Source organism: Emys orbicularis, chromosome 7, assembly GCF_028017835.1.
Source record: "Emys orbicularis isolate rEmyOrb1 chromosome 7, rEmyOrb1.hap1, whole genome shotgun sequence".
NCBI lineage: Eukaryota > Metazoa > Chordata > Testudines > Emydidae > Emys > Emys orbicularis.
Genome location: NC_088689.1, coordinates 77,258,916 through 77,286,867, shown reverse-complemented (window position 1 = coordinate 77,286,867; position 27,952 = coordinate 77,258,916). Strand labels below are relative to the sequence as shown.

Genomic DNA, 27,952 nt, shown 5'->3' with positions numbered 1-27,952 from the left:
TTTGGAACTTGTTCTATATGTATTGTAACCACAGTGGTAGTTCTTAGTGTGATTACTATAAAATGTGTGGGTTCTTGATTGCTACTTATTAATGGAAGTATAAAAACTCCTTTTAGATTCCCATAATGCTGTATCATGGAGCCCAGCAGGAACGTCGTAAATTGGTTCAAAAAATTCACAGGCGAGAAGGTTCACTGCAAATTCATCCTGTGGTCATTACCTCGTTTGAAATAGCCATGAGAGACAGAAATGCCTTGCAGGTACACAGTGCACCTTCACAGGTGGAATGCCTCAGTATCTCTAATATAGCTTACAACAGTGCTTTCTACTGCTGTAGAAACTGCAAACGTTTTTTCTGCTGGGTAGCAGTGTCACACTGTAACAGTTAGAGCTGCTTTTATCAGTTTCCAAGTGCACTGTTCCCTCAGTGTCTAGAGCCCTGGATTGGCATATTTAGTAACTGTCTGAAAAAAGTAGAATGCGTTACCCAAAAGGGGTTGTGGACAATGGTAGGGAAATTACAATAAGAAGGCAAGCATAATCATTAGCCTGATGCAAACTTGTCCTAAGTGATCTCTCAACAGATGGACAAAAATTGGTTGTTTAAAGGGGAGGTGGTTGTGACGGGTTCCCCCTCGTGTGCCACCTGGAACTGGGGTACCACTGAGCCGCCTGGGCTCCCTCTCTCACTGTGCTGCTGTGACAAGCTGCAGACCCCCTCCCAGTCCTATACTTCCACCAGCATTCACACAGGTAGGAACACATCCAGCTGCAGTTACAGGCAGGCTCTCTGATCAGCCACTGCATGAAGCAACAGTAGAAAGTCTACAGCCAAAGTAATTCAGCTCCCCAGGCGCACACTCCCTCTGGAGCATAAGCCCAAAATTATACCATCTTGCACTGCATAGGCATTTGTACAGTATAAGCTCATAGTGTCTTTTCTCCTTCCCCCCTCCTCCCCCCCCCCCCCATGTGGAGAGGAATATGCAACAGCCTTTGCCCCTTGAGCTACGATTTCCCATGCATTTCACTCAAATGCACTGGTTTAGATAAAGCAAAAACAAGTTTATTAACTACAAAAGATAGATTTTAAGTGATTACAAGGGATAGGAAACAGATCTAAGCAGATTACCTAGCAAATAAACAAAACACAAACTAAGCTTAATATATTATAAGATTGGATATGAATTAACAGTTTCTCACCCTGAGAGATGATACAAGCAGGCTTGCAGATTCTTAAGGAACAAGCTGCACTTGCTTTACAGCTTGAAATCTCCGAGTCTTTCATACATGGCTAGAAATCCTTTTAGCCTGTGTCCAGCACTTCCCCCAGCTCAGTCTTTGTTCCTCAGGAGTTTTCTTGTGTGGGGAGTGAAGAAAAACAGATGATGTCACTCCTTATATAGCTTTAACATATGGTGGGAATCCTTTGTCCCAAAGCTCAGCTTGTGGAAAAACACTGGCATCCCAAGATGGAGTCCAGAGTCATGTGGCCTGGTCACAGGCCCTTGCATACATTACTGAGGGCTTGTCTACACGACGATGTTGTCAACAAAACTTTTGTCTTTCAAGGGTACTTTAAAAAGCCCACCCCGCGAAAGACAAAAGTTTTGCTGACGCAAGTGGCAGTGTGAATGCGGCTTTGTTAGCAGGAGCCCTCTCCTGCGACAAAGCTAACACTGCTTGTGAGGTTGGAAATATTTTGTCGATAAAAGTGCCTACAAAATACCGACAGAGCGTTTACACACGCTGACTTTTAGCGACAAGGACACAGCCTTGTTGCTAAAAGCTGTGTAGTGTAGACAAGCCCTGAGTCATAGCAGCCATTAATTACAGGCTGCCTGGAACCTTCACAGGATGGTTAAGTTCTTCTACGGTCCATTGTCTTTGATGGGCCATCGGCACTGTCTGGCTTCTTTGTTGTACCTGAAAGACTGGCTGTGGGTGTTTTTCCGGAGTAAGCCCATTTGAAATACAGATCCCTAGTCAGTATTCATAACTTCATATACAAAAATGTTACATGAATACAAATAGGATAATCATATTCAGCAAATCATAACTTTTTCAATGACACCCCACATGACTTATATTGTACAAAATGCATCATAATTATGCCATTATCATATCATATATCTATATATATATTACTGTGAAGAATATGGGGTGCAGTGTCAGAGTGGGTTTTGGAGTAGAATTTGTATTTAGTACAGTACATTGGAGTGGTCACTTAAGACAGGAGGTTGCTTAATAATGATCATCTCTGCTTTTGCTGTAGAGTCAAGGAAGGAGCATTCCTGGTGCAACACATTTTTCTATATCCAACTTAATAACATTTCAGTTCTACATCAGTTTTTGCACTCCTGAATAATATAAACTATAAAATATTACACAAATGACATTTAAAAACATTACGGTTGCAAAGTCAACAGTTAGGAAGTGCCAGAATTAAGGTTTCCTGTTGCTCAAGCATGGTCTTCACTGAGTATGCACGAACTGAGACTTTTCCACGGCTTATAACATGGCCAAATTTGGGGTGGGTTTTTATGGATATTTAGAAAGACAGTTCCCTGACACACAGGTCAGTCCTTGCTGATTTTAACTCCCTGCTCCACTAGAGCTCAGATAAAGTCACATGAATTTAAAATATTTTTGTTAGCCTTGTTCTTGGAAACAACTTGGAGTGTTGTGGGTGAAATTCCACACACACACACACACCGCTCTTCCCCCCCCCCCCCCCCCCAAGAAAAAGTCCAGCCTGAGGTAGATTCTAGGCATGGGAAATTTTAGCCTAAACAGTTGAAGTTTGGCAAAGTTATAAGCAAATGACGATAGGGTCTTTATAATGGGGAGTGTTGGGCAGCCATAATAGGCAGTTCTACTAGTCCTGTCTGTAATATGTATTTTGATGTGGCAAAGATCACATTCCTTGAAATGCTAGGTGACCTCTTCTTTTCTTTCTGTAGCATTGCTTCTGGAAGTATCTGATAGTGGATGAAGGACATAGGATTAAGAACATGAACTGTCGTCTTATCAGGGAATTAAAACGGTTTAATGCTGACAATAAACTTCTGTTAACTGGTACTCCCTTACAAAACAACTTGGCTGAACTCTGGTCACTACTTAACTTCCTGCTGCCAGATGTATTTGATGACTTGAAAAGGTAGGCCATGGTCTGTTGGCCCAGACTGTTTGTGTGTGTTCTGCATGAGCTACTCAGAACTAATGCCCTGCATCATTACAACTATCCATCTGTTCATTTGAGTTGGATAAATTGATAACTTATCACACAGTGATCGGAATCATCTTGGTTCAGTGATGGAGGGGCTTGAATGACTTCTCCCTTCCTCAAGTGACTTTTTTTTTTTTTTTTTTTTTCATTTCTGAAGTTGCTTCCACAGAGAGGGAAACAATTTTTATATCTCAGCCAGTGAGCAAAAATTAAAACCCTCTGAGCCAAGCAGCAAGCATTAAGTTTTCCTTCATGACTACCTGTCACATCGCAGTGCCAAAAAACAACTTGAATTCAGTGCTAAGCTGGAAAGAGGTTGCAAAGGTCTAGTTCTACAGCAAAAATGTTATTTTGTATAACAAATTGCACTGTGCTTTCCAACTAACATTTCTATTTATTATAATTCAGTTTACAATTGTCTGGCCTTAGATAAAAGAAAATGCTTGTTTTAATTCTACCCATTGTACATCTTTCATACATAAGGTGCTTTAGAAACTTATTTGGAGTTTGACACACATTCAAATAACAATAACGTATATGAAATAACTTGAATTTGTTTTGTCTCTGTCTCTAGCTTTGAGTCCTGGTTTGACATTACAAGCATTACAGAAATTGCTGAAGATATTGTTGCTAAAGAAAGGGAGCAGAACATCTTACACATGTTGCACCAGGTCTGGGTTCTTGATGATTTTGCTGTTCTTGTTTTAAAGTTTTATTGCACCTTTAATCCTGAGCATATTATTAGAACAGATTTCTTCTTTAGAGTTGATCATAACACAACTTCTTCGGGTGATTGCTCATGTGTATTCCACAATAGGTGTGCGTGCTCGCCACATGCACCGGTGCCGGAAGTTTTCCCCCTAGCAGTACCCATAGGGGGAGCACCCTCCACGACCCCTGGAGTGGCACCTACCTGGCGTGGTATAAGGGGAGCTGCGTGCTCCTACCACCCTCAGTTCCTTCTTGCCGCCAGTGAAGGTGCATCGGAACTGCTCTGCTCCAGCTTTGCAGTAGTTTGTCCCCAGAACTGTTCGTTCGTTCAACGTTAGTACCTGTAGTTAGCTGTTTAGTTAGTTTAGTTAGTCAGTGAGCCCGGGCCAGGGCATGCCCCACACCCCGGGATTTAAGTCATGTGGCTCTTGCAGGCGTTCTGTGCCAAGGAGCGACCCGCAACGCAGACTGTTTGTGCGGCTTGAGAGAAACCCATATCAGTGAAAGTTACAAGATTTGCAAGTTGTTTAAGCCTCAGACCAAAAGAGGACATTAGGCTCCGGGCCATCCTGATGGAGTTGGCACTGACCCCGATCCCAGCACGCCGCTCCGAACCGGTACCCGGCACTGCGGTGTCAGTACGCGATGACCCTCCAGTACCATCGACCAGTCGGCACCATTCCCCGTCCATGGGGCACGCCAAGAGGGCCAAGAAGACTCCCTCTTCACAGCGGCACCGAGGGAAATCTGGGACAGAGGATAGGCCCATGTCGGGCAGTCCGCAATCGCCACCAGGCCCCAGGCCTCCGACTCAAGCTGAGCGGAGTAGCCCGGTCCCTTTGGAACAGGCCTCTTCGGATGGCTGGATGCCTTCTACGCCTGAAGCCCTCCAGGCGGCCTGGGATGTCATGTCCATGACGGTGCCTGGAGCGCCACCGATGTCGGCCCCGTGCTCCAGAGGCAAACCGCCCCTGGGATCCCCAAAGCCGCCTCCAGCCCGGTACTGGTCTCGGTCGAGGGAACGTTCCTGACGCCGATCACTGCCCAGCGACTGCTCGGGGCAGAGTCCAGGTGGATTGCCTCGACGCTGACCAGACTGTCTGGCTGGGTTCCATCCGTTCAGGACTCACGGCACCGCTTGTCCTCAAGGAGCGAATATCGACGGGACCGCGGCGGGTGTCGCCATCGGTCCTCGTCTCTGAGAGGGTACCATGACGCTATTGTCGACGCAGTTCCCACTCGGACTCCTGTTCCAAGTCTCCGCCAAGACATCGCAGCCCCAGGCATCAATCGCTGGTGTCTCGCCATCACAGGTCCGCCTGTCGAGGCCGTTTGTGAAGCAGCTATTACCGTTGGTACCAGTCCTCAACGTCGAGATCACGGTCCCATGGCCGTCGTAGATCCTGGCACCACCGCTCCTCCCGGTCCAGGGACAGCAGTGGATCTTCCGCCAGCCCGGTATCCATCTGTAGCCGTTCCTCGGTGGGCCAGGCTGGTCAACCCGGACAGCCGGTCCCGCCGGTGCCATAGCAGGTGCAGTGGCACCGAGCGTTGTGGCCGGCCGAATGGTACCAGTGGTCACCATGGCCTCCGGCGGAGCCCCCAGTGGGGGCGCTCTCGGTGGCTGGAGCTTCGGAAGCACCATCGGCCTCCCTCTCCAGACCCCCGAGGAAAGAGTCGGTGGGACATACGTCCTCGGCACCGTGCCCGGAGTCCGACCAGCTGGTGGACCCTCCAGTGCTGGCTGACACCCAGAGCACTGCACCGGCCTTTTCGCCCAACCCGGAGGCAGTGATTGCAGCCCCTTCCCCCCTGTGTCCTGCAGGAAGACTTGAGGGCCCACCAAGAATTCTTAAAGAAGGTGGCAGCAAGCCAACATCTCCAGGCAGAGGAGATGGAGGAGCCCTCGGACTCCCTGTTTAACGTGTTGTCCCTATCGGCACCGGGTAGGTTGCCTTGCCTCTCCATGAAGGGGTGGCTAAAATTTCAAATGCCCTGAGGCAAACACTGGCCTCGTTGGCCCCCATCTCTAAAAAGACGGAACGTAAGTACTTTTTAGCCACTAAAGGGCACGAGTACTTGTATACCCACCTGGCACCCAACTCCTTGGTGATCAGGTCGGTCAACCATAGGGAACGGCAGGGTCAGCCAGCCCCGACCCCAAAGAACAAAGACTCTCGGAGACTGGACTCTTTTGGAAGGAAAATTTATTCATCTTCGAGCTTCCAGTTATGAGTGGCGAACCATCAGGCTCTCCTGGGCCGGTAGGAATTCAATCTGTGGGGCTCCCTGCCTAAGTTTGAGGACTCCCTCCAGGAATGCAATAGGAAGGAGTTTAAGGCGCTAGCGGAGGAAGGGACAGCAGCCCCTAGGGCGTCCCTGCAGGCAGCCTCGGATGCTGCAGACACAGCCGCACGATCAATGGCCTCTGTGGTGTCTGTGAGACGGGCGTCATGGCACCTACTCTCTGGGCTGTCCAGTGAGGCACAGTCTTCCATGCAGGATCTCCTGTTTGATGGGAAAGCTCTGTTTGTGGAGGAAACAGATACAAGGCTGCATGGCATGAAAGACGCATGGCATGACCTTCAGGCTCTGGGCCTCTATGTCCTGGCTCTGGCAAAATCTAAATTCAAGCCGCGGCAGACTCCCACCCAGGCCGCCCTCCCGAAGTATGAGGCTGCCCATAAGAAGCAGCGGGACTATAAGAGATGCCCTCAGAGGCAGTCTCGGCCTGCCCCCAGCCTGGATCCTCCAAGGGCAAGCGGGCGGGGAAAAGGCGTTTTTGACGGGATACTCGGGGGCACCCTGCCAGTCCTCATCAGGAATCCACCCCAAATAAAGCTTCCCTTCTCCAACCGGTTGTGTGCTTTCCTCCCGGAATGGTCGCGGCTAACCTCGGACCGATGGGTCCTCAACACCGTTTCCCGGGGTTACACCTTCCAGTTTACTTCCTCCCTGCCAAACCACCCCCTGCCCCTGTTCTTCTTGGGGGACCCCTCACACAACACTCCGCTCAAGCAGGAGGTGGGGCGGCTCCTAGGACTAGGAGCGATAGAGGCAGTGCCCGAGGAGTTCATGGGCAAGGGGTATTATTCCCGTTATTTCCTTATCCCGAAGGCCAAAGAGGGGCTCAGGCCCATCCTGGACCTCCGAGGTCTGAACCAGTACATGGTGAAGCTCAAGTTCCGCATGGTCTCACTGGCCTCCATCATCCCCTCCCTGGATCCCAGGGACTGGTACGCTGCCCTCGATCTACAGGACGCATACTTCCACATCCACGTATTCGAGGGGCACAGACGCTTCCTCCATTTCGTGGTGGGACAGAATCATTACCAATTCATGGTCCTTCCGTTTGGTCTGTCCACTGCCCCCAGGGTGTTTACAAAATGCATGTCGGTGGTAGTGGCCTACCTCAGACGGCAGGGGGTCCAGATATTCCCCTGTCTGGACGATTGGCTTGTCAAGGGCACCTCCCGGTCACGGGTGAGGGATCACGTTGCGCTCCTCCTGTCCACGTGCACTGCCTTGGCCCTGTTGGTAAACAACACCAAGTCCACCTTAGTCCCGGTCCAACGCATAGAGTTTATCGGGGCACTCCTGGACGCAGAATCGGCCAAGGCCTCTCTCCCGCCAGACAGGTTAGAGACCCTGAAAGGTCTCATAGACTCAGTCACAAGGTTCCCGGTGACAACAGCCAGGGTTTGCCTGCAACTCTTGGGTCACATGTCGGCGTGCACGTACATGGTCCGTCACGCCAGACTCAGGATGAGGCCCCTCCAGCTCTGGTTGGCCTCGAAGTTCTCCCAGGCCACGGACAGGATGGATAAGGTCCTCACTGTGCCAGACTCTGTGATCGCCTCCCTACGGTGGTGGTCCATCCCAAACAACATGCTCCAAGGGGTTCCATTCAGGGACCAGCTCTTGTTGGAGCTGGTGTCCGATGCATCGGGCCTGGGTTGGGGGTCCAACGTGCGGAACTTTCAGACCCAAGGTCTGTGGTCGGCTCAAGACCTCACCCTGCATATAAACGTCAAGGAGCTCAGGGCGGTGCGGCTGGCATGTATGGCCTTCCACTCACACCTAGAGTGCAAAGTAGTCAGGGTCCTCACGGATAACACAGCCTCGATGTTCTATATCAACAGGCAAGGCGGAGCCCGATCCTCTGCCGCAAAGCCCTCGGGCTGTGGGACTTCTGTATAGCCCATGACATCCACCTGAAGGCCTTCCACCTACCGGGCGTCCGGAACGAGAAGGTGGATCGCTTGAGCAGGGACTTTTCCTTGCAACACGAGTGGTCCCTCCACCCGGAAGTGGCCCACCGGCTCTTCCGAAGGTGGGGAACTCCCCAGGTGGACCTATTTGCGACTCAGCAGAACCGGCGATGCCCCCGGTTCTGCTCTGGGGGGGGGTCTGGGGAGCGGTGCTATCTCCGATGCCTTTCTCCTGTCCTGGTCAGGCTGGCTTCTCTATGCCTTTCCCCCGTTCCCCCTAATCAGCAGGGTCCTGGAGAAGATAAAGTCAGACAAGGCCCAGGTCCTCCTGATTGCCCCGGTATGGCCCAGGCAGCATTGGTATGGGACCCTCATGGGCCTGGCGGTAGCTCCACCATGGCTGTTGCCGCTCCACCCGGACCTGCTCTCTCAGGACCAGGGCCGCCGCCTCCACCCCTACCTAGCGGGTCTTCACCTCATGGCGTGGCTGCTCAGTGGTTAAGTGGAAAGGAACGGATGTGCTCGGACCAGGTTCAGCGCGTCCTCCTCGAAAGTAGACGGCCCTCCACTTGCCGCGCTTATTTGGCGAAGTGGTCCCGATTTTCTAGGTGGGCGGCGGACCAGGGTGTCTCCCCAGTGACCGCGCCGATCCAGCTTATCCTTGATTACCTCCCAAGGACCCAGGGCCTTGCGCCCTCGTCGGTCAGGATGCACCTTGCAGCCATATCGGCCTTCCATCCGTCGGTGCAAGGGCACACGGTACTTTCCCATGCTATGACTGGCCGGTTCCTTAAGGGTTTGGACCGTTTTTTCCCGTATTCTAGACCCACGGTGGGACCTAAACCTGGTGTTGGCTTGTCTCCCAGGGCCCCCGTTTGAACCACTGGCCACGTGCTCCTGGTCTCACCTCTTGTGGAAGGTGGCCTTCCTGGTTGCAATCATGTCGGGCAGGCGAGTCTCGGAGCTCAGGGCCCTGACCTCCAAGCCGCCATACATGGCCTTTCATAAGGACAAGGTCCAGCTCCGCCCACACCCCGCATTCCTCCCGAAGGTGGTCTCCGTCTACCATGTGGGTCAGGACATTTTTTTTTTACCGGTCCTCTGCCCCAAGCCTCACGCATCCAGTGAGGAGCACCGTCTCCACACGCTTGATATGCGGCGTGCTCTGGCTTTCTACCTTGAGCAGACTAAGCCGTTCAGAAAGTCCTCGCAACTTTTCGTCGCCTTGGCTGAGCGCACGAGGAGCCAGCCAATTTCCACTCAGAGGCTGTCCAATTGGATCACTTCATGCATCCGTTCCTGTTATGAACTGGCGGGTGTTCCCCTGCCACCCATTGTGAGGGCACACTTGACTTGGGCTCAGGCCTCATCGGCTGCCTTCGTGGCCCACATCCCCATCCAGGATGTTTGTAGGGCCGCCACGTGGACTTCAGTTCACACGTTCTCCTCGCACTATGCGATTGTCCCCCAGACCAGGGATGACGCCGGGTTTGGCAGGGCTGTCCTCCATCCTGGGAACTTGTGAACTCCTACCCACCTCCAACAGATATAGCTTGGAATTACCTATTGTGGAATACACATGAGCAATGACTTGGAGAAGAAAAGACAGTTACCTTTTCCGTAATTGGTGTTCTTCGAGATGTGTTGCTCATGTCACATCCCACCCTCCTTCCTCTCTGTTGGAGTTGTCTGGCAAGAAGGAACTGAGGGTGGGGGGAGCGCACAGCTCCCCTTATACCGCGCCAGGCAGGTGCCACTCCAGGGGTCACGGGGGGCCCTCCCCCCTACGGGTATTGCTAGGGGAAAAACTTCCGGCACCAGTGCACGTGGTGAGCACGCACACCTATTGTGGAATAGACATGAGCAACACATCTCGAAGAACACCAGTTACTGAAAACGTAACTGTCTGTCTTTTAGCAGGTCTGGTGTTGTATCTTTGGCACTGTTGGCACTTCCTGCGTTTCTTTTGTATTGGACCTTCTCAACATTAGAAGATTGAAAGAATAGTATAAGTCTTTGATAATTACTTTTTTTTTTTTTTTTTTTGGTTTTGAAATGAAATTGAGAATTCTGAAGATTAAAGCTAACTGCAACTTTTGTTTCTGTACTTCTTTAGCAGTTGATGTTTCACCAGCAGATTAAACTGGTACCATGCACCATCATTAGCATTAAGTTGAGTTGTGTGTGCCATTGCAAATGACTTCAACAGTTTCTTTTATGGAATGTGACCCAAACACGTTTCTATCTCAAATCATTTTGTTGGCCGTGGCATAGATTTGTGGGCATGAATCTCTTCTTACTCTCCAAGTTTGTAATGGGGTTTTTATTCACCTATTCAAAGGCAAAACCAAACTATTGTTAGGTGGTCACTATTTTTCTAAGTCAACACATGCCAACAGTCACCACTGTTTTCCTATTCTAGCTCTAAGGAAAAATTTGTCTCCCAGATATGCTATGTGGTAACTGTTGACAAATGCCGAATCTTCACTGACAACTCCTATAATCCCAGTAAGGGCACTACTTCATTGTTGTGTCAGGATCACATGTTTAAGTCCATAGAGATCCTAGGGAATGTAACTTTCAAAATATTTTTAAATTCGCCACTTTTCAAAGACAATAACTGCATTACCATTATAAGGATTTCTCAGTATTTTAGTATGTCCCAAATCTTCACAAAGACATGCCTATTCCCAAGATGTATGTAGCTTATAGCGTGTAGGTGTATACAGGCCAAATTCTCTAGTGTAAATTGGCACTACTCCATTGAGGTCAATGACATTGCACCAATGTATGCCACTAGAGCATGGGTCACCAACCGGTCAATCGTGATCGACTGGTCAATCCTGGAGACTCTCCCAGTCAATCACAATCTCTGGTGGTGCATCGGGGCTGCTGCTAAGGCAGGCGCCCTGCCTGTCCCAGTCCCATGCCTCTCGCAGAAATGGCCAGTGGCCCAGCATGGCCCCGGGGGAAGGGCTGGGGGCAGGGTTCTCCATGCGCTACTCCTGTCTGCAGGCACCGCCCCCGCAGCTCCCATTGGCTGGGAACGGGGAACTGTGGCCAATGGGAGCTGTGGGGGCGGTCCCTGCAGAGAGGGGCAGTGCACAGAGCCACGTGCCCCCCCACAGGGTGCGTTGGCCCCTTTCGGGAGCGGCGTGGGGCCGGAGCCGCACGAGGTAAGCGCCGCCCCCTACAATGGGCAGGTTCTGAATGGCTCTGCAGCATTACAACCAGGAGTAGTATGAGTACAGCAGGCCCAGCTATGCTGGACCAGAATTTCTCTTCCACCACCCAACCTGCAGCCTCCCAGAACCAGCCCCCCATAACCCCTCCTGCACCCCAGCCCAAAACCCACACTTCCTCCCAAACCCCAACCCGCTGAAAGTGAGTGAGGGTGGGGGAGAGCGAGCGATTTGGGGAGGAGTGGGGGGGGGGCCTGGGGAAGGGGCGGGGTAGATCCTGGGTTGCCCTTAAATTCAAAAAATGATCTTATGCGTAAAAAGGTTGGAGACCACTGCACTAGAGAGCTTGGCCCCACTGTTTAGTGGTTGTAATACATATTTGTTTACATTTTAGATTTTGACGCCTTTCTTATTGAGAAGACTGAAATCTGATGTAGCTCTTGAGGTTCCTCCTAAACGAGAAGTTGTGGTGTATGCACCACTGGCAAAGAAACAAGAAACCTTCTATACTGCTATTGTAAATCGGACCATTAAAAAGCTGCTCGGAAACAATGAGGTACCTACTGATGTGGACTTCAGAAATGTATAAAACTATTATGGTCAATGGTTCACGAATGAAAATACCATAGCATTGGTTACACTAATAGTGACTTCTAAAACACATTTTTTTTACCAGTTCTGTTTTATGTACAGATGCACAGCTCATTAGTTATATTATAATTCTATACATTGAAGTTGAATAGAAACATTCTATCTTATCAATTTTGGTGTGTCACATTTTGTTTGTTACAGGTCCCTAAAATATTTTCCTGATTTGAGATTTTTGACTTTTGTCTATTATTTCATTGCCACTCAGCTCAAAATTGGCTTATTACCCTGTCAAACTTTCCATATACTTAAATCTTTTTAAACTTCAGCACTGATTATTATTGAAGAAAATAATAAAACTGAGCAAAAGCTTTTTGTTGTGAATAGTTCTGGGCTTAATCCTTCTGCCACTTATTTCAATTGGAATTTATTGCTGTTGACTTCAGTGGGAACAGAATTTAGAGCATGTTGCGCCTTGGCTAGTTTTAGCCTAGAAAGGACATAATGGTATTTCTATAGTTCACAGCTAAGAGACCTTCCTCTTGCTCAAGTGACAGGTAAGGTTGTTGTGATAGTCCACAAGAGCAATGAGTGCCCATGCTCCTCTTAAAAAATGAGGCTTTCAGTATCTAAAGTTGTGTACTGAGAATTGAGGCAAAGGGCACATAAGTGACAAGTGTCGTATTTGTAAGTCCTTCAAACCCAGGACGAAAAAGGAGCAGGACAACTGCCTTAAAGTGCTCCTGATGGAGTCTGCACTCACTCTGGCACCAGAGCAATAGTTCAACTTGGCACCAAGCACCGGGGTGTCGGTGCACAGTGCTCTGCTGGCACCGCCACGAGTCAGCACTGATCTCCCTCCGTGGCTCTGGCCAAGAAGCCGAAGAAGACAGTGAGGGGAAGATCTCCTACTTCCCACAAGGGAAAGGAGAGGGCTGGGGGGTGAGCCAAGACCCACGCCGGCAGCTCAACGCCCCCTTCAGGAAGTCGGGCCCCAACTCAAGTTGAGCGGTGCTGCCCATCCCATACCTTGCCTGCAACTCCGGATAGCAGTGGAGGCCTCTGTCAGCTTCAGGTGCCATCGACACCTGAAGCCCTACAGGAGATCCCGCCTTGGTATCTCCGTGTACGTCCCTGCCTCAGCGGCACTGTTCCCCATTGCGATGGACACCCCGCCACCGCTTGCCTGCTCAAAGCCGCCACGTCTCAGAGATAGAGAAGCAGGCTCAGCAGAGCCCTCTTCCTGTCTCCTGACTTTGGGCACCGACAGCAGGATTCGAGGCATACCTCGCCAGTAGCCTGGTGCAGACCCACTGAGGCATGTGCCCCACCCAGCAGAAGCACCAAGACCGACCCCTCGCGTCTCCAAGGGCTCGGTATAGATCATGGGACTGATCGGGGAACCAAAGCCACCAATCACTAGCCCATCGTCATCTGTCTCCAAGATTGCCATATTTGGGAAGATCCTCCTGGCAATCGGCTCATGGTAGCTCCCAGTCCTGCTTGACATCCCGGTACCGGTCGAGTACATCAGGCGTAGATTGCCGGATTTCCGACGCTGATCCGCCGAATGCAGTAGGTGTCCCCGAGGCCCCGACCAAGACATTCGTCTCACTCAGACAGGTCTACCTCAAGGCGCAGCGACCAGCACCAGTCAGCCAAGAGCCACCGCCCTGCCCGATCTTGGTCGCCTGGTACCGACTGCTCCAGTTATAGCTCCGGCATGGAGCAGGGTCCCCTGACTGTGGGACGAGCTCCGATGCCTGCGGTGCCATCTACATCATCTGCACCAAAACCCATCCTGTGGCCGGTGCCATGGTATCCATAGAACCCTTGGGGAGTCACCCAGGCTGCCCACTCGATGCCGACCCCCTCCAGTGCTCGAGGCTTCGGGGGGAAAGACCCCACAGGTCCAGGAGGACGTAGGGGAGCAAGCTGCTGGACCACCAATGGACATTGAGGATCCTACAGCACCAGCATCATCCTCGTCATCACCAGACAAGGCTATCACGGGACTCTCTCACCCAGTTCCTCAGGATGATGCTAAGACACACCAGGAATTATTGAAGAGGGTTGCATCTCACCTGGGGCTTCAGGCAGAGGAATTGGAGGAGTCTTCGGACTCCCTGTTTGACACCCTCTTCTCCTCCTATGGTGGCTTTACCCCTTCCAGGTGGATTTCCTGGCTGATACAGAAGTCCCAGAGACGGATTGCCTCTTGCTGAGAGCCGACGAGCGCGTCCCCCCTTGCCTGTTGATGTAGAACATTGAGACTGTGTTGTCCGTTGGGACTCTACAACCTTGCCTGACAGGTGAGGTAGGAACATTCTGAATGCCCAGTGGATCGCTCTGAGTTCTTTGACGTTTATGTGAAATGTCATCTCTTCCGGGGACCACACACCCTGCGTCTGGAGATTGCTGAGGTGCGCACCTCAGCTGAGGTCCAAGGTGTCCAAAACCAACTCGATGGAGTGAGGGGCGGTGTCGAATGGAACTCCCTCTAGGACTGTCCTGCAGTCGGTCCACCATCGCAGTGAGGTAAGTATCATTGGGGGGGAAGGTAATGATCTTTTCCAGGTGATCCCTGGACAGGGAATAGACCGTCGCCAGCCATGGCTGCAGGGCAATCCGTCTCTGGGACTTCTGCATCAGCCACGAAATCCACCTGGAAGCTTGTCATCTCCCTGGTGTCAAGTACATGCTAGTGGATCACCTCAGCAGGGACTTCTCCTCTTACTACGAGTGGTCGCTCCACCCATGATCTCCCAGAGGTGGGGTACTCCCCAAGTGGACCTGTTCGCTACCAGGCAAAACAGGAAATGTCATCGGTTTTGTTCTCAGCAAGGTCTGGGCAAGGACTCCCTCTCTGATGCCTTTCTCCTGTCCTGGTCAGGGAGCCTGATATATGCGTTCCCTCCGATTCCACTCATCAGCAAGGTCTTGGCAAAGATAAAGAGAGACAAGGTGCAGGTTATCAGATCTCCCTAGCATGGCGTCGCCAGCAATGGTTCGGCATGCTCATGAACCTGGCAGCGGCCCCTCCCTGGCTCCTGCTGAACCGGCTGGACCTGCTGTCACAGGACTACGGTCAGCTATTACACCCCAACCTCACATTCCTCCACCTCTCGGTGTGGATGCTGCGTGGCTGAACCTGGAGGAGCAGACCTGCTCAGATGAGATCCAACAAGTCCTCCTGGGGAGTAGGAAGCCCTCAACCAGACTGACTTACCTGGCCAAGTGGACGAGGTTTTCCTGCTAGGTGTCCGAGCGTGGGATCTCTCCCTCGCATTCTTCCGTACAGTCTATTTTAGACTACCTGCTTCGTCTGAGGAACCAGGGCCTGGCGCACTCTTCCATTAGAGTACATCTTGCAGCCATCTCTGCTTTTCACCCACCGATCCAGGGCCAGACGGTGTTTTCTCATGACATCATAGTCAGATGCTTGAGAGGCCTCGAGAGACTCTCTCCTGTCCCACAGTGGGATTTTGGTTCTTTGAGCCACTGGGCTCCTGCTTCCTTTCCCACCTTTCATGGAAGGTCGCTTTCCTGGTGGGCGGTGACCTCGGTGAGACAAGTCTCTGAGATTAAAGCCTTGACCTCAGAACTGCCGTACATGGTCTTCTTCAAAGACCAGGTTCAGTTGTGGCTCCACCCAGCCTTCCTGCCGAAGGTGGTATCTCTCTTTCATATGAACCAGAACATCATCTTCCCGGTGTTCTGTCCCAACCTGCACAAGACCAGTGAAGAGAGGCGTCTTCATGTGCTGGACGTCCGTAGGGCCTTGGCTTTTTACCTACAGCGTACCAAGCCTTTCTGTAAATCAACTCTGCTCTTTATCGCCACAGCGGATAGGATGAAGGGCCTTCCAGTGTCTTCACAGAGGATTTCCAACTGGATCACCTCTTGCATATGGACATGTTACCAACTGGTGGGGGTCCTGCTGCCGCTGATCGTCAGAGCCCACTCGACTAGAGCTCAGGCGTCCTCAGCAGCCTTCCTGGTGCACATCCCTATCCAGGACATCTGTAGAGCCGCGACTTGGTCCTCTGTCCACATGTTCACGGCGCATTATGCCATCACTCAGCAGGCCAGAGACGATGCTGGGTTCAGCAGAGCTGTATTGCAATCTATGAACTCCTACCCACCTTCATTGGTACTGCTTGGGAGTCACCTAATATGGAATGGACATGAGCAAGCACTTGAAGAAAAGAGTTACCTTTTTCCATAACGGGTGTTCTTCAAGATGTGTTGCTCATATCCATTCCATGACCCACCCTCCTTCCCCACTGTTGGAGTTGCCTGACCAGAAGGAACTGAGGGTGGGGGGAGCTGGCGGCACCCCTTATACATGTGCGCGCCACTCCAGAGGGTGCCAGAGCTGGTCCCCTACTGATGCTGTTGAGGGAAAAACTTCCGGAACCGGTGCATGTGGCGAGCACACACAACTAATATGGAATGGATATGAGCAACATATCTCAAAGAACACCAGTTACGGGAAAAGGTAACTGTCTTTTTCTGATGTCAGCTGCAGACCAGTCTTCACTACATCAATGTCACAGAGAAATCTGGGCAGTATAAAATATTTTCCCAATAATTTATATTTACCTTCAATAATGAATATTGGGAAATGTGTACTGTTAGTGAAGAGACTCTTTTTAAGCAGCAGATATGTTGAGAATCACTGGGAAACCAAGGGATTGGGTCACATCTGGCTGCCCTCTTCCCTTCCTCCAAATGATACATGTGAAACGTCTGCTGACTGTCACAATTTATATCACTTTCTACAGGAAGAGGTAGTCGAGTTGAGTCCTACAGGACGACCAAAGCGTCGGAGTCGAAAAACGGTTGATTACCGTGAACTAGATGGTGATACACCTGATGAGCTGGAAAAACTGATCAACAAAATGCAAGAGGAAGTAGAAAAAGAGAGGTGCATATCTTGAAGAAAAAAATCCCTGTTTTAAAAATATCTTTATAGCTTATAAGATCACTTTAAATACACTATGAAATATTGCATAACATTGAAACTAAATTGCTGAATCAAGATAAATGAAAAGCTGTATTATCCTTTTTCTAATTCTGAAAATCCAGAAGTTCACGGTAGGTTTTTCCAGACATTTGTTAGGTTGTACTGTACTTGAAATGCATTGACATTTTGCTGAACTAATAATATTATGTGTCATTGCAAGGCCAGTGATAGAAATGACCATTCCTACGGATTCAGAAATCAACCTTAAACTGCAGAATATTATGATGTTACTGAGAAAATGTTGTAACCATCCATATCTCATTGAATATCCACTGGATCCTGCCACACAGCAATTTAAGGTACATATCTTGAAGCATTCAGAGCAGTGTTCTTTGAAAATTATTGTAGGTAATGTAATGCCAGTGAACAGCTTTAGACTTGTATAGTATGCTTCTCCACAAAACCCTACCAATGTGATTGTCTTGTTTTGAAATTTTCTACAGCAGATATGAGAGGGAGTAAGTTCAGTGTCTGTTATGTGGGGGGCAGTGCCTGTGGGCGAGAGCCATGCGGAGCTACTTGTGGGCCTCCGCCTAGGAGCTGGACTGCTGCTGGCTGCTTCCAGGGCGCAACGCAGTCAGTGGTGCCAGGACAGGCAAGAAGCCTGCCTCTGCACCCTGGCTGTGCCGGTGACCAGGAGCTGCTTGAGATAAACCCTCCCCCCAATCCCCTGCCCCAGCCCTGAGCCTCCTCCAAACCTGGAGCCCTCTCTTGCATCCCAAACCCCTCATCCCTGGCCCCACCCTGAACCCCCCTCCCATACCCTGAACCCCATATGCCAACCCCTTGCCCCAGCCCTGAGCCCCCTCCCACACCCCAAGCCCCTCATCCCCAGCTCAGTTGGTTCACGGGCATCAACAATTTTCTTCAACTGGGTCACCAGAAAAAAAGTTTAATGACCACTTGTGACAAAGTTCCTCCTCTATCTTGGTGGGTCCTGCGCTTATTGGCGGATTTTCTTGCCTCAGAGATTCACCATGTGGGTTGGGGAACAGCCCAGAGACCTTCCCCTCTGGGAGAACCCACAGTCCAGGTCAATTGGGAGGTTTGGGGGGAACCCGGGCCCACCCTCTACTCCGGCTTCCAGCCCAGGGCCCTGTGGACTGCAGCTGTCTATAGTGCCTCCTGTAACAGCTGCATGACCGCTACAACTCCCTGGGCTACTTCCCCATGGCCGCCTCCAAACACCTTCCTTATTCTCACCACAGGACCTTCCTCCTGGTGTCTGATAACACTTGTGCTCCTCAGTCCTCCAGCAGCACACCCTCTCACTCTCAGCTCCTTGCACCTCTTGCTCCCAGCTCCTCACACTCCCACCACAAACTGAAGTGAGCTCCTTTTAAAAACCCAGGTGCCCTGATTAGCCTGCCTTAATTGATTCTAGAAGCTTCTTCTTAATTGGCTCCAGGTGTCCTAATTAGCCTGCCTGCCTTAACTGGTTCTAGCAGGTTCCTGATTACTCTAGTGCAGCCCCTGTTCTGGTCACTCAAGGAACAGAAAACTACTAATCCAGTGACCAGTATATTTGCCCTCTACCAGACTCCTGTACCCCACTGGTCTGAGTCTCACATATCCCTCCCCCCTGCTCAACGCCAACGGGTTGGGCAGCTTGGGACGCCAGACAGTGCACACGTGACAAGCCATCGGTGTTGCCATGACGGCTCCCTGCTCTGTGTTGCACACGGAACTGGAAAGGTTGGAGGGATAAGAACCATCTGGTCACCCTTGTGTTCTTCTCCTTGTTCCGCTGCATCCATTGAAGAGGGGCATGGTCGGTCACGAGGACAAATCTGTGCCCGAGCAGGTAGTAGCGCAATGTTTCCATGGCCCGTTTTACAGCGAGGCATTCTCTCTCCACCACTGCATATTTTTGTTCCCTTGGAAGGCGTTTCCGACAGGTATAGAATTGGGTGTTCTCCTCCCCGACCATCTGTGATAGAACGGCCCCCAACCCTACTTCCGATGCATCCATCTGCAGGATAAACTCCTTGGTGAAATCAGGGGCTATCAGTACGGGGTTATTGCAGAGGGCAGTCCGTAGGTCTGTGAATGCTTCCTCTGCTGCGTCAGACCATCTCACCAGATCAGGTCCACGGGCTTTCACTAGGTCTGTCAGGGAGCTTGTCCTTGTGGCAAAGCGGGGGATAAATCGTCGGTAATACCCCACCACACCTAGGAACGCCCGGACTTGTTTCTTGCGACTTGGTCGGGGCCAATTTTGGATGGCCTCTAACTTGCTCAGTTGGGGTTTTACCAGACCTTTTCCCACAATGTAGCCAAGATATTTGGCCTCTGTAAACCCTACAGTGCACTTGGCAGGGTTTGCTGTAAGGCCAGCTTGCCTGAAGGTATCGAGGACTGCCTCCACCTTCTCCAGGTGGGTTTCCCAGTCTGGAGTATGAGTGACCACATCGTCCAAGTAGGCAGCAGCATAACTGTTATGCGGGCGTAATAGCTTGTCCATGAGGCGCTGGAAGGTAGCTGGGGCCCCATGTAGTCCAAAAGGGAGAACAGTATATTGAAAAAGACCCTCTGGTGTAGAGAACGCAGTCTTTTCCTTTGCATCTTCTGCAAGGGGAATCTGCCAGTACCCCTTTGTCAAGTCTAGGGTAGTCAAGTACCGGGCATTACCCAGACGGTCCACTAGCTCATCTATGCGAGGTATGGGGTACGCGTCGAACTGGGATACTTCGTTTAGTCGCCGGAAGTCATTGCAAAATCTTGTGGTGCCATCAGGTTTGGGCACCAGCACGATTGGGCTGGACGACTGACTATGAGATTCTTCGATGATCCCCAACTCCAGCATTTTTTTTACTTCTGCTTTTATTTCCTCCCTTTTTGCCGCTGGCACCCGATAGGGCCTCATTGTTACTCTGGCCCCAGGGTTCGTGACGATGTGGTGATATGTCTCGGTTGTTCGACCCGGTTTTGTCGAGAACACATCTTGGTTCCGGAAGATCATCTCAGACACTTCATTCTTCTGATTTGGTGTTAAATCGGGAGACACTCTCGCCTGTTTGGAAGGCTTGTTTTCCTGGGTTAGGTCTTTTTGGACCGTTGTGCATGCCTCTTGTGCATGCCAGGGTTTCAGAAGGTTAACGTGATAAATCTGTTCTTGTTTTCTGCGTCCTGGCTGCCGCACCTTGTAGGTTACTTCCCCCACGGGTTCAACCACCTCATAGGGCCCCTGCCATTGGGCCAGAAGCTTGCTTTCTGCCGTGGGTACCAACACCATAACCCGATCCCCTGGTTGGAACTGTCGCACTTTTGCCTGGCGATTGTAATGGGTTCGCTCTGCCTCCTGTGCCTTCTCCAAATGTTCCCGTACAATAGGGGTAACCTGGGCTATCCGGTCTCGCATCTGCATTACATGCTCTATTATATTTCTCCCCTCATTGGGTTCCTCTTCCCAGATCTCTTTGGCGATATCTAGTATGCCACGGGGGTAACGCCCATATAATAACTCGAAGGGGGAAAACCCAGTTGAGGCCTGTGGTACCTCCCGGATAGCGAACATAAGGTAGGGTAGTAGGGTGTCCCAATCCTTCCCATCCCGACTTACCACTTTCCTTATCATAGCCTTGAGGGTTCGGTTAAACCTTTCTACCAACCCATCAGTCTGTGGATGGTAGACCGAAGTTCTCAGGGTATGTATATGGAGCAGCGTACAGAGGTCCTTCATTAGCTTCGACATAAATGGGGTTCCTTGGTCGGTTAATATCTCCTTCGGTAGCCCCATTCGGGCAAAGATCCCCACCAGCTCTTTGGCTATAGTTTTAGAGGCCGTGTTCCGCAGGGGGACGGCTTCTGGGTAGCGAGTAGCATAGTCCAAAACAACAAGTATATATTGGTGGCCCCGAGCCGTCTTCTCCAGGGGTCCCACTAGGTCCATGGCTATTCGCTTGAAGGGGACCTCTATGATGGGAAGGGGTACTAAAGGTGCCCTCAAGTGGGGACGGGGACTGTGCAGCTGACACTCCGAGCAGGAGGCACAGTACCTCCGCACTTCTTCATGTACTCCGGGCCAGAAGAACCATCGTAGGACTCGTGCCAGGGTCTTCTCTACCCCCAAATGCCCCCCAAAAAGATGACTATGAGCAAGACTTAATACAGCATTCTGGTGTTTTTGAGGTACTAGGATCTGCTGTACCTTCTGCCCCTGTACTGGTGCAACCCAGTATAAGAGATCCTTCTTCATTATGAAGTAGGGTCCTGGTCCCTGGGTTTTTCCTTCCACGAGGACCCCATCTATTTCAGTCACCTCCTTCCTAATGTTGTCATAGCTGGGTCTTCTGCCTGGTCCCGTCCAAAATTTCCTCTCCCGGGGCTAATCTGCCCAAGATCTAGGGGCCCAGTCTCTGTTGCCTCTACTGGTTCAGAAGCATTAGGGTGGGGGTCAGACTTAGGTGCTTCTACCTCCTGCGTGGCCTCCTTTTCAGCTGCGCGGGTCCACCTACCTACAAGAGCGACCCTCTGGCTTTGGGTCAATATTCGGGTTCCCAAGGCCTTAGCTGCCCTTCTTTCCCTTTTTGTCTTTCTACCCTGTCTGGGAGTGGAGAACAAATCTGGGGATATTTCAGAGAAGATTGGGGGTTGACAGTCTGCTGTGGATGCCTCATCAATTTTAGGGTCCCCATCTTTCTCCAATCCCCCTACTGGGAGTAAGTTTCCCAACCCTGGGAAGTCCCTCCCTATGAGCACCGGGTATGGGAGTTTAGGGACTACACCTGCTGCTACCTCAGTAGTGTTCCCTTGGATCTCGATTTTTACTGGGATGGTGGGGTAGTAACTAACTGTCCCATGGACACGTTATCCCCGTACGTTTAGCCTGCAGCAGCTGACTACGCTTCACGAGCTTCCCTGAGATAAGTGTGATAGCACTCCCCGAATCAACCAGTGCCGGGGTCCCTACCCCATTTAGTTTCACTGGTCTGGTATACATATGTGGGGTTAGTGAGACCCCCACAAGGTGGATTAGGGAGCATGGATCTGCCCAGTTCCCCAGGTTACACTGCATAGGCTCCTCAGCATTGGGACACTGTGCAGCTATGTGTCCCCACTCCCCGCAGGCATAACATCTGTATGGAGCCCTAGGCGTTCCCCGGTCTCTTGGTTTGGGCAGTCTAACATCACGATCCTCTTCTCCCTCAGTGCTCCGACTCTTTGTGGCCTCTAATGGGCCTTCAGCCTCTCTTTTTTTCCACCTGGGCCCTCCTGGTGGCCCAGTCACCCGAACTTTAGGGCTTGGTGCTGCTAGTTTAACCCGGGGTGCCTCTTCCTTAACTGGTCGGGTCAGCTCCCTCGCTGTCCTTCGCCTCTCTACCAGGGCGACAACCTCATCATAGGTGGAGGGTTCGTTTTGGCTTACCCAGGCACGAAGGTCTGGTGGTAGTCCCCTCATGTATCGGTCGATGACCAGAACCGCTAGTATCTCTTCCGGACTCCGGGACTCTGTTTGCAACCACTTTCGTGCGAGATGGATGAGGTCATACAATTGGGACCGCAGGGTTTTGTCTTCCTGGTACCTCCAACCGTGATACTGCTGGGCCCGCACTGCTGTCATTACCCCAGATCTGGCCAGGATCTCTGCTTTCAGCTGGGGGTAGTCTGCCGCAGCCTCTTCAGGCAGATCATGGTAGGCCTTCTGGGCCTCCCCACACAGGAATGGGGCAAGGATGCCAGACCACTGATCTCGAGGCCAGGCCTCCCGTAGGGCTGTCCTCTCAAAGGCCAGAAGGTATGCCTCTACATCATCCTCCCATGTCATTTTCTGCAGCCAATGGCTGGCCCGTATGAGCCGCGTCCCATCATGGCCGCGATTCAGCTCTGTAAGGGACTTTACCTGGTTTACCAGTTCCCGCAGCATAGCTCGGTCTTGAGCAGCCTGGTCCATCAGCAGGCGATTAGTCTCTTGCTGCAGCCGCACTGCCTCCTGTTGGGCGGCTGCCTGGACACAGGTAGCCTCCTGCTGGGCCGTCGTAGCTTGTATCAGTGCCCGCACTACATCATCCATTGTGGTGAAAAAAAATAAACCCTCTCCCTTTTTTTGTTTGTTTTTTGTTTAAATCACCCTCCTTCTTCTGCCGCACTGTGCACCCCAAGATCCCACTCCTGACACCAGTGTGACAAAGTTCCTCCTCTATCTTGGTGGGTCCTGCGCTTATTGGCGGATTTTCTTGCCTCAGAGATTCACCATGTGGGTTGGGGAACAGCCCAGAGACCTTCCCCTCTGGGAGAACCCACAGTCCAGGTCAATTGGGAGGTTTGGGGGGAACCCGGGCCCGCCCTCTACTCCGGCTTCCAGCCCAGGGCCCTGTGGACTGCAGCTGTCTATAGTGCCTCCTGTAACAGCTGCATGACCGCTACAACTCCCTGGGCTACTTCCCCATGGCCTCCTCCAAACACCTTCCTTATTCTCACCACAGGACCTTCCTCCTGGTGTCTGATAACACTTGTGCTCCTCAGTCCTCCAGCAGCACACCCTCTCACTCTCAGCTCCTTGCGCCTCTTGCTCCCAGCTCCTCACACTCCCACCACAAACTGAAGTGAGCTCCTTTTTAAAACCCAGGTGCCCTGATTAGCCTGCCTTAATTGATTCTAGAAGCTTCTTCTTAATTGGCTCCAGGTGTCCTAATTAGCCTGCCTGCCTTAACTGGTTCTAGCAGGTTCCTGATTACTCTAGTGCAGCCCCTGCTCTGGTCACTCAGGGAACAGAAAACTACTCATCCAGTGACCAGTATATTTGCCCTCTACCAGACTCCTGTACCCCACTGGGCTGGGTGTGTCACACACTGTTCTAGAGAGAGCTTCCTAGAACTGGTATACAAGACAAAATGTTCTTTCTGGAGCTCAACATCCAACCCCCCACTCAAAAGATATATACAAATTAATAAAGATATATAAAGATCATCTTAATAGTTTTTTTTTTATATACTACATAAACCCTCTTACTATATTGAAAAGGGAAAAAGAATTTGGATGATATATAATGTATATTTGGGAGCTTTAACCCTCTAACATTTTTACTAACCCTTAATAAGCCATTAATGAAAACCAAAGGATCTCATTCAAAATAGAGTCTTGCAAACGAACATGAGCATGACTGCCATATAGTTGAATCCACTATCATTCAGAGGGGCCACTTAAAGGTTGTCAAGAACTTTGAGCCACTACTAATGGTTGACACAATCAAATGATCTAGACTGGACAAGGATGGGATAGGATTAGCCACGCAGGTGGAAGCCTAGTGCATTAACTGTCATCGCTAGTACCTGAATGTTGATGCATCTGAGAGATTGTAAAACTTGACTTTTCCTTTTTACTCTGTTTTAAGGTTGATGAAGATCTAGTGAAGAATTCAGGCAAATTCCTACTTTTGGACCGGATGCTGCCAGAACTGAAAAAGAGAGGTCACAAGGTATTTTTGTTTATGAATATGGATAATAACTGATCAGTTGCCTTGTGTGTGGTTTTTGGTGTTTGGTTTTATTTTTTAAAATAGGGATATTGAGGAATCTTAACTACTTGTAGGTGTTGCTATTCTCACAAATGACACTGATGTTGGACATTTTGATGGATTATTGCTATCTGCGGAATTACAAATTTAGTCGTTTGGATGGATCCATGTCCTATACAGAGAGAGAAGAAAATGTAAGTATCAGCTTAAATACTTAAGTGCATGCATCCAACTCAACTAATTGCAACAAATTCAACCTCTGTTGGTATGCTTTATATGTAATGCCTTGTAGAAAGACAAAGCAAATAATATATTTTTAATCATCTGATCTAATTTAAAACATGGGTTTAAAAAAAACCCCACTGACCACATCCTTTTATTCTGTATGCTGTTTCATGTTAGATGTATTCTTTTCCAGATGCATAAATTTAATACAGATCCTGAAGTTTTCATATTTTTAGTGAGTACACGGGCTGGAGGCCTGGGCATTAATTTGACTGCAGCAGACACTGTCATCATCTATGATAGTGACTGGGTAAGATGACATACTGTTTCTCAAATGCTACATCATACAATTTTCTACTGTAACCCTAGATACTCACTTAGCATCTTGTGTTATGGGATGCTTTACCAGATAGTCTATGAAAGTAATGTATGTGAAAATTTCATAGTAAAATATATATATTCAGATTAAATATGTAGCCTAGGGTAATAAGTAAAAATTTGCTGCCCTATACAAACCACCTAAGATTGCTTTGTAGGCAACTGGCTGATCCCCTGAATTTCCTTTAAAAACAGGCTTTTCTGCTAGTTGAAAAGAATGCCTACTGCTTGAGTGCTGATAATTATTAAAATGTCTACCTTGGAGAGAAGAAGTTTAAAGCTGTTAAAGAAGTTTGAGCCCTCTTGGGCAGACAACTTTTGCAAACTTCCCTATTTCAACAGCTGCCTTGTTGGTTTCTGGTCCCCAAAATTTCCCCAGTCAACTGACATCCCAAAGCTCCAGCCAGCTACAACCCCACTGCCTCCTGTGAGGCGCAGGAGGATGGTTGAAGAGCTGTTAGGAGTCTAATCCCTATGGACTTGTACATCTTCAACTTTTTCAGTATACAGCTACTTAGGCTGCACAAGCATACTTAGCATATCCCTTCCCAAATAAACAAATTGAGAATTCAGGAGCAAAAGTATTTTTCAGTGAGGGCTAATTCCATCATTAATTACAGATTTTTTTTTAGTAAAGGGATAAATATCTCACTCATTCTCCAGAACATCTGAACTGTGTTTTCTCAATCTTTCCCACTTCCCACTATACAAAATCCCCCGTGGTAGATTTTACAGCCTGAAAAGTGACAGCTTGGAAAGCTGAGTGATGGAAAATGGAACCCATTGTGCATCTTTAACAATTAAGCTAATTTGATTTCTTTAATCTCATTCATTTTAGAACCCCCAGTCTGACCTTCAGGCCCAAGACAGGTGTCACAGAATTGGTCAGACAAAGCCAGTTGTTGTTTATCGCCTCGTGACAGCAAATACTGTTGACCAGAAGATTGTGGAGAGAGCTGCTGCCAAAAGGAAGCTAGAGAAGTTGATTATTCATAAAAGTTAGTAAATTAATTCTTCAGAACTGTAAAACTTTTTTGTTCCATTAAATTACTGTGGGGAATTCTTGCTGTAATTCAAGATTATTTCTAGTTGTCCTTGTTAACAGAGAAATTCTCTATATGTAAGTAGTTCATCTCCTTTTTCTAAATATGCTTGTTTCTCTTAGCCCTTCTAATCAGCACTCCGTGCATTCTTTAGCATCTAGGCTGAATTCTGTGACATGATGCTGAATTTGGCTGCAAATTACTCTTTTCATGCATTTCAGACTGCTGCCTCATTTGTTTTGCCACTAAAATAATGGGCCCTTGCTGCGGAACTTGGGGTCAGTGTGTGCTATACCTCCTCCTGGCTTTTGGGGAGAGTGAGGAGCAAGGACAGTGTGTGCTGGCCAGGGAGAGAAACAGGAATGAAACCAGGCAGTAAGGAGTGAAAGTGGTCAGGATGACTGGGGACATGAAACAGCTGTTGGCAATATCAGCTTCCAGGTTTACAGTTATCTACCTTCAGGGAAGAAAATGTCTTATGGACAAGATTCAGAACTCTGTCTTTAAGTTGGTCTGAAGCTTTGAGAGAGGGGCTTTCTAGCTGCACAGGCAAACTTGTCTAGCTTTGGATCACATCCATTGAAATCAGCTGAAATGTGGGGAGGCAGAGGAAGGCAGGGAGAACAATATGTTGTCTGACAACGTTCAAATCAGCAGAATTTGCACCCCTATAGATATATATTCAGTTCTACTGGGGTTTTCTGTACCATCTAGTCCAGATGGCCAGTCTTGCAGTCACAGAATCATGGCATTCGCAGGACCCTGCCCACAGAAACTATCCAAAAATTACTATTTAAAGTAACTTCTGTAATAAAATAACCCTGGTAAAATAGTTTACATGTCTCATTTTGTATGCAACACAATCCAATAATTTACTTGCTGCTATTTTGACTTCCTAGTTGGTAATCTCTGCACAACCCAAGTAACAAATGGTTGGGTGGAACTATTTCCCTCTCATCGTTACTGGTGAAGGCATACTGATTGGGCACTGTGATAAATCTGCTATAATTATTCTGTTGATCAAATTTTAACAATCCTGCACTCTGGCCTTTTTCATAAGCACTAAATCCACTGAAATAGGAAGTTGTCTATAAAGAAGTTTTTTATAATCTGGTGGGCCTCTGACAGTAGCCTGTACTTTAAACTTCAGAAGAAGGTAAGGACTTCCCATAATACACCAAAAGCTGTATGTTGGGGTGGGGACAGGGAGAATGAGAGAGTTAAATTGCTTGGTGTGATGTTTTTCAAACTGTAGATCATAGGTTACTGCTAGTTTTTGGGTGATATTTGCCAGTCTTGAATTAGTGATGCTGATGAGGTTCAACAAGGACAAGTGCAGAGTCCTGCACTTAGGACGGAAGAATCCCATGCAAGAATCCCAGTTCTGCAGAAAAGGACGTGGGGATTACAGTGGATGAGAAGTTGGATATGAGTCAACAGTGTGCCCTTGTTGCCAAGAAGGCTAACGGCATATTGGGCTGCATTAGAAGTGATTATTCCCATCAATCTGGCACTGGTGAGGCCACATCTGGAGTATTGTGTCCAGGTTTGTGCCCCCCACTACAGAAAGGATGTGGACAGATTAGAGAGAGTCCAGCGGAGGGCAATGAAAATTATTAGGGGGCTGGGGCACATGATTTATGAGGAGAGGCTGAGGGAACTGGGATTATTTAGTCTGCAGAAGAGCAGTGAGGGGGGATTTGATAGCAGCCTTCAATTACCTGAAGGGGGGTTCTAAAGAGGATGGAGCTAGGCTGTTCTCATTAGAAAAATGGGGTGGAATTGGAGGAGGAGGGTGGTATATGGGGCCATATGCCCCCCCCCCCCCCCCAGATGTCTGACTTCCATTTAGCACGGAAGTTTTCAAACTAAGAAGAGCGCCCCCCCACAGTTTGAAAAC

At 49.6% G+C, this 27,952-nt stretch overlaps 1 protein-coding gene across 2 annotated transcripts in view; it reads left to right on the top strand.

Annotated features, from left to right (window-relative positions):
* The window catches only part of HELLS (helicase, lymphoid specific), a 65,095-nt gene that overhangs the window by 33,656 nt on the left and 3,487 nt on the right, over window positions 1–27,952 (top strand). For both annotated transcript variants that reach the window (XM_065407246.1, XM_065407247.1), the window contains 10 exons: window positions 117–260; window positions 2,964–3,160; window positions 3,804–3,900; window positions 11,728–11,889; window positions 16,709–16,851; window positions 17,111–17,249; window positions 24,284–24,367; window positions 24,481–24,600; window positions 24,825–24,941; window positions 25,848–26,007. In XM_065407246.1, coding sequence (XP_065263318.1) covers window positions 117–260; window positions 2,964–3,160; window positions 3,804–3,900; window positions 11,728–11,889; window positions 16,709–16,851; window positions 17,111–17,249; window positions 24,284–24,367; window positions 24,481–24,600; window positions 24,825–24,941; window positions 25,848–26,007 — 1,363 coding nt within the window. The remainder of the gene's footprint in view (window positions 1–116; window positions 261–2,963; window positions 3,161–3,803; window positions 3,901–11,727; window positions 11,890–16,708; window positions 16,852–17,110; window positions 17,250–24,283; window positions 24,368–24,480; window positions 24,601–24,824; window positions 24,942–25,847; window positions 26,008–27,952) is intronic.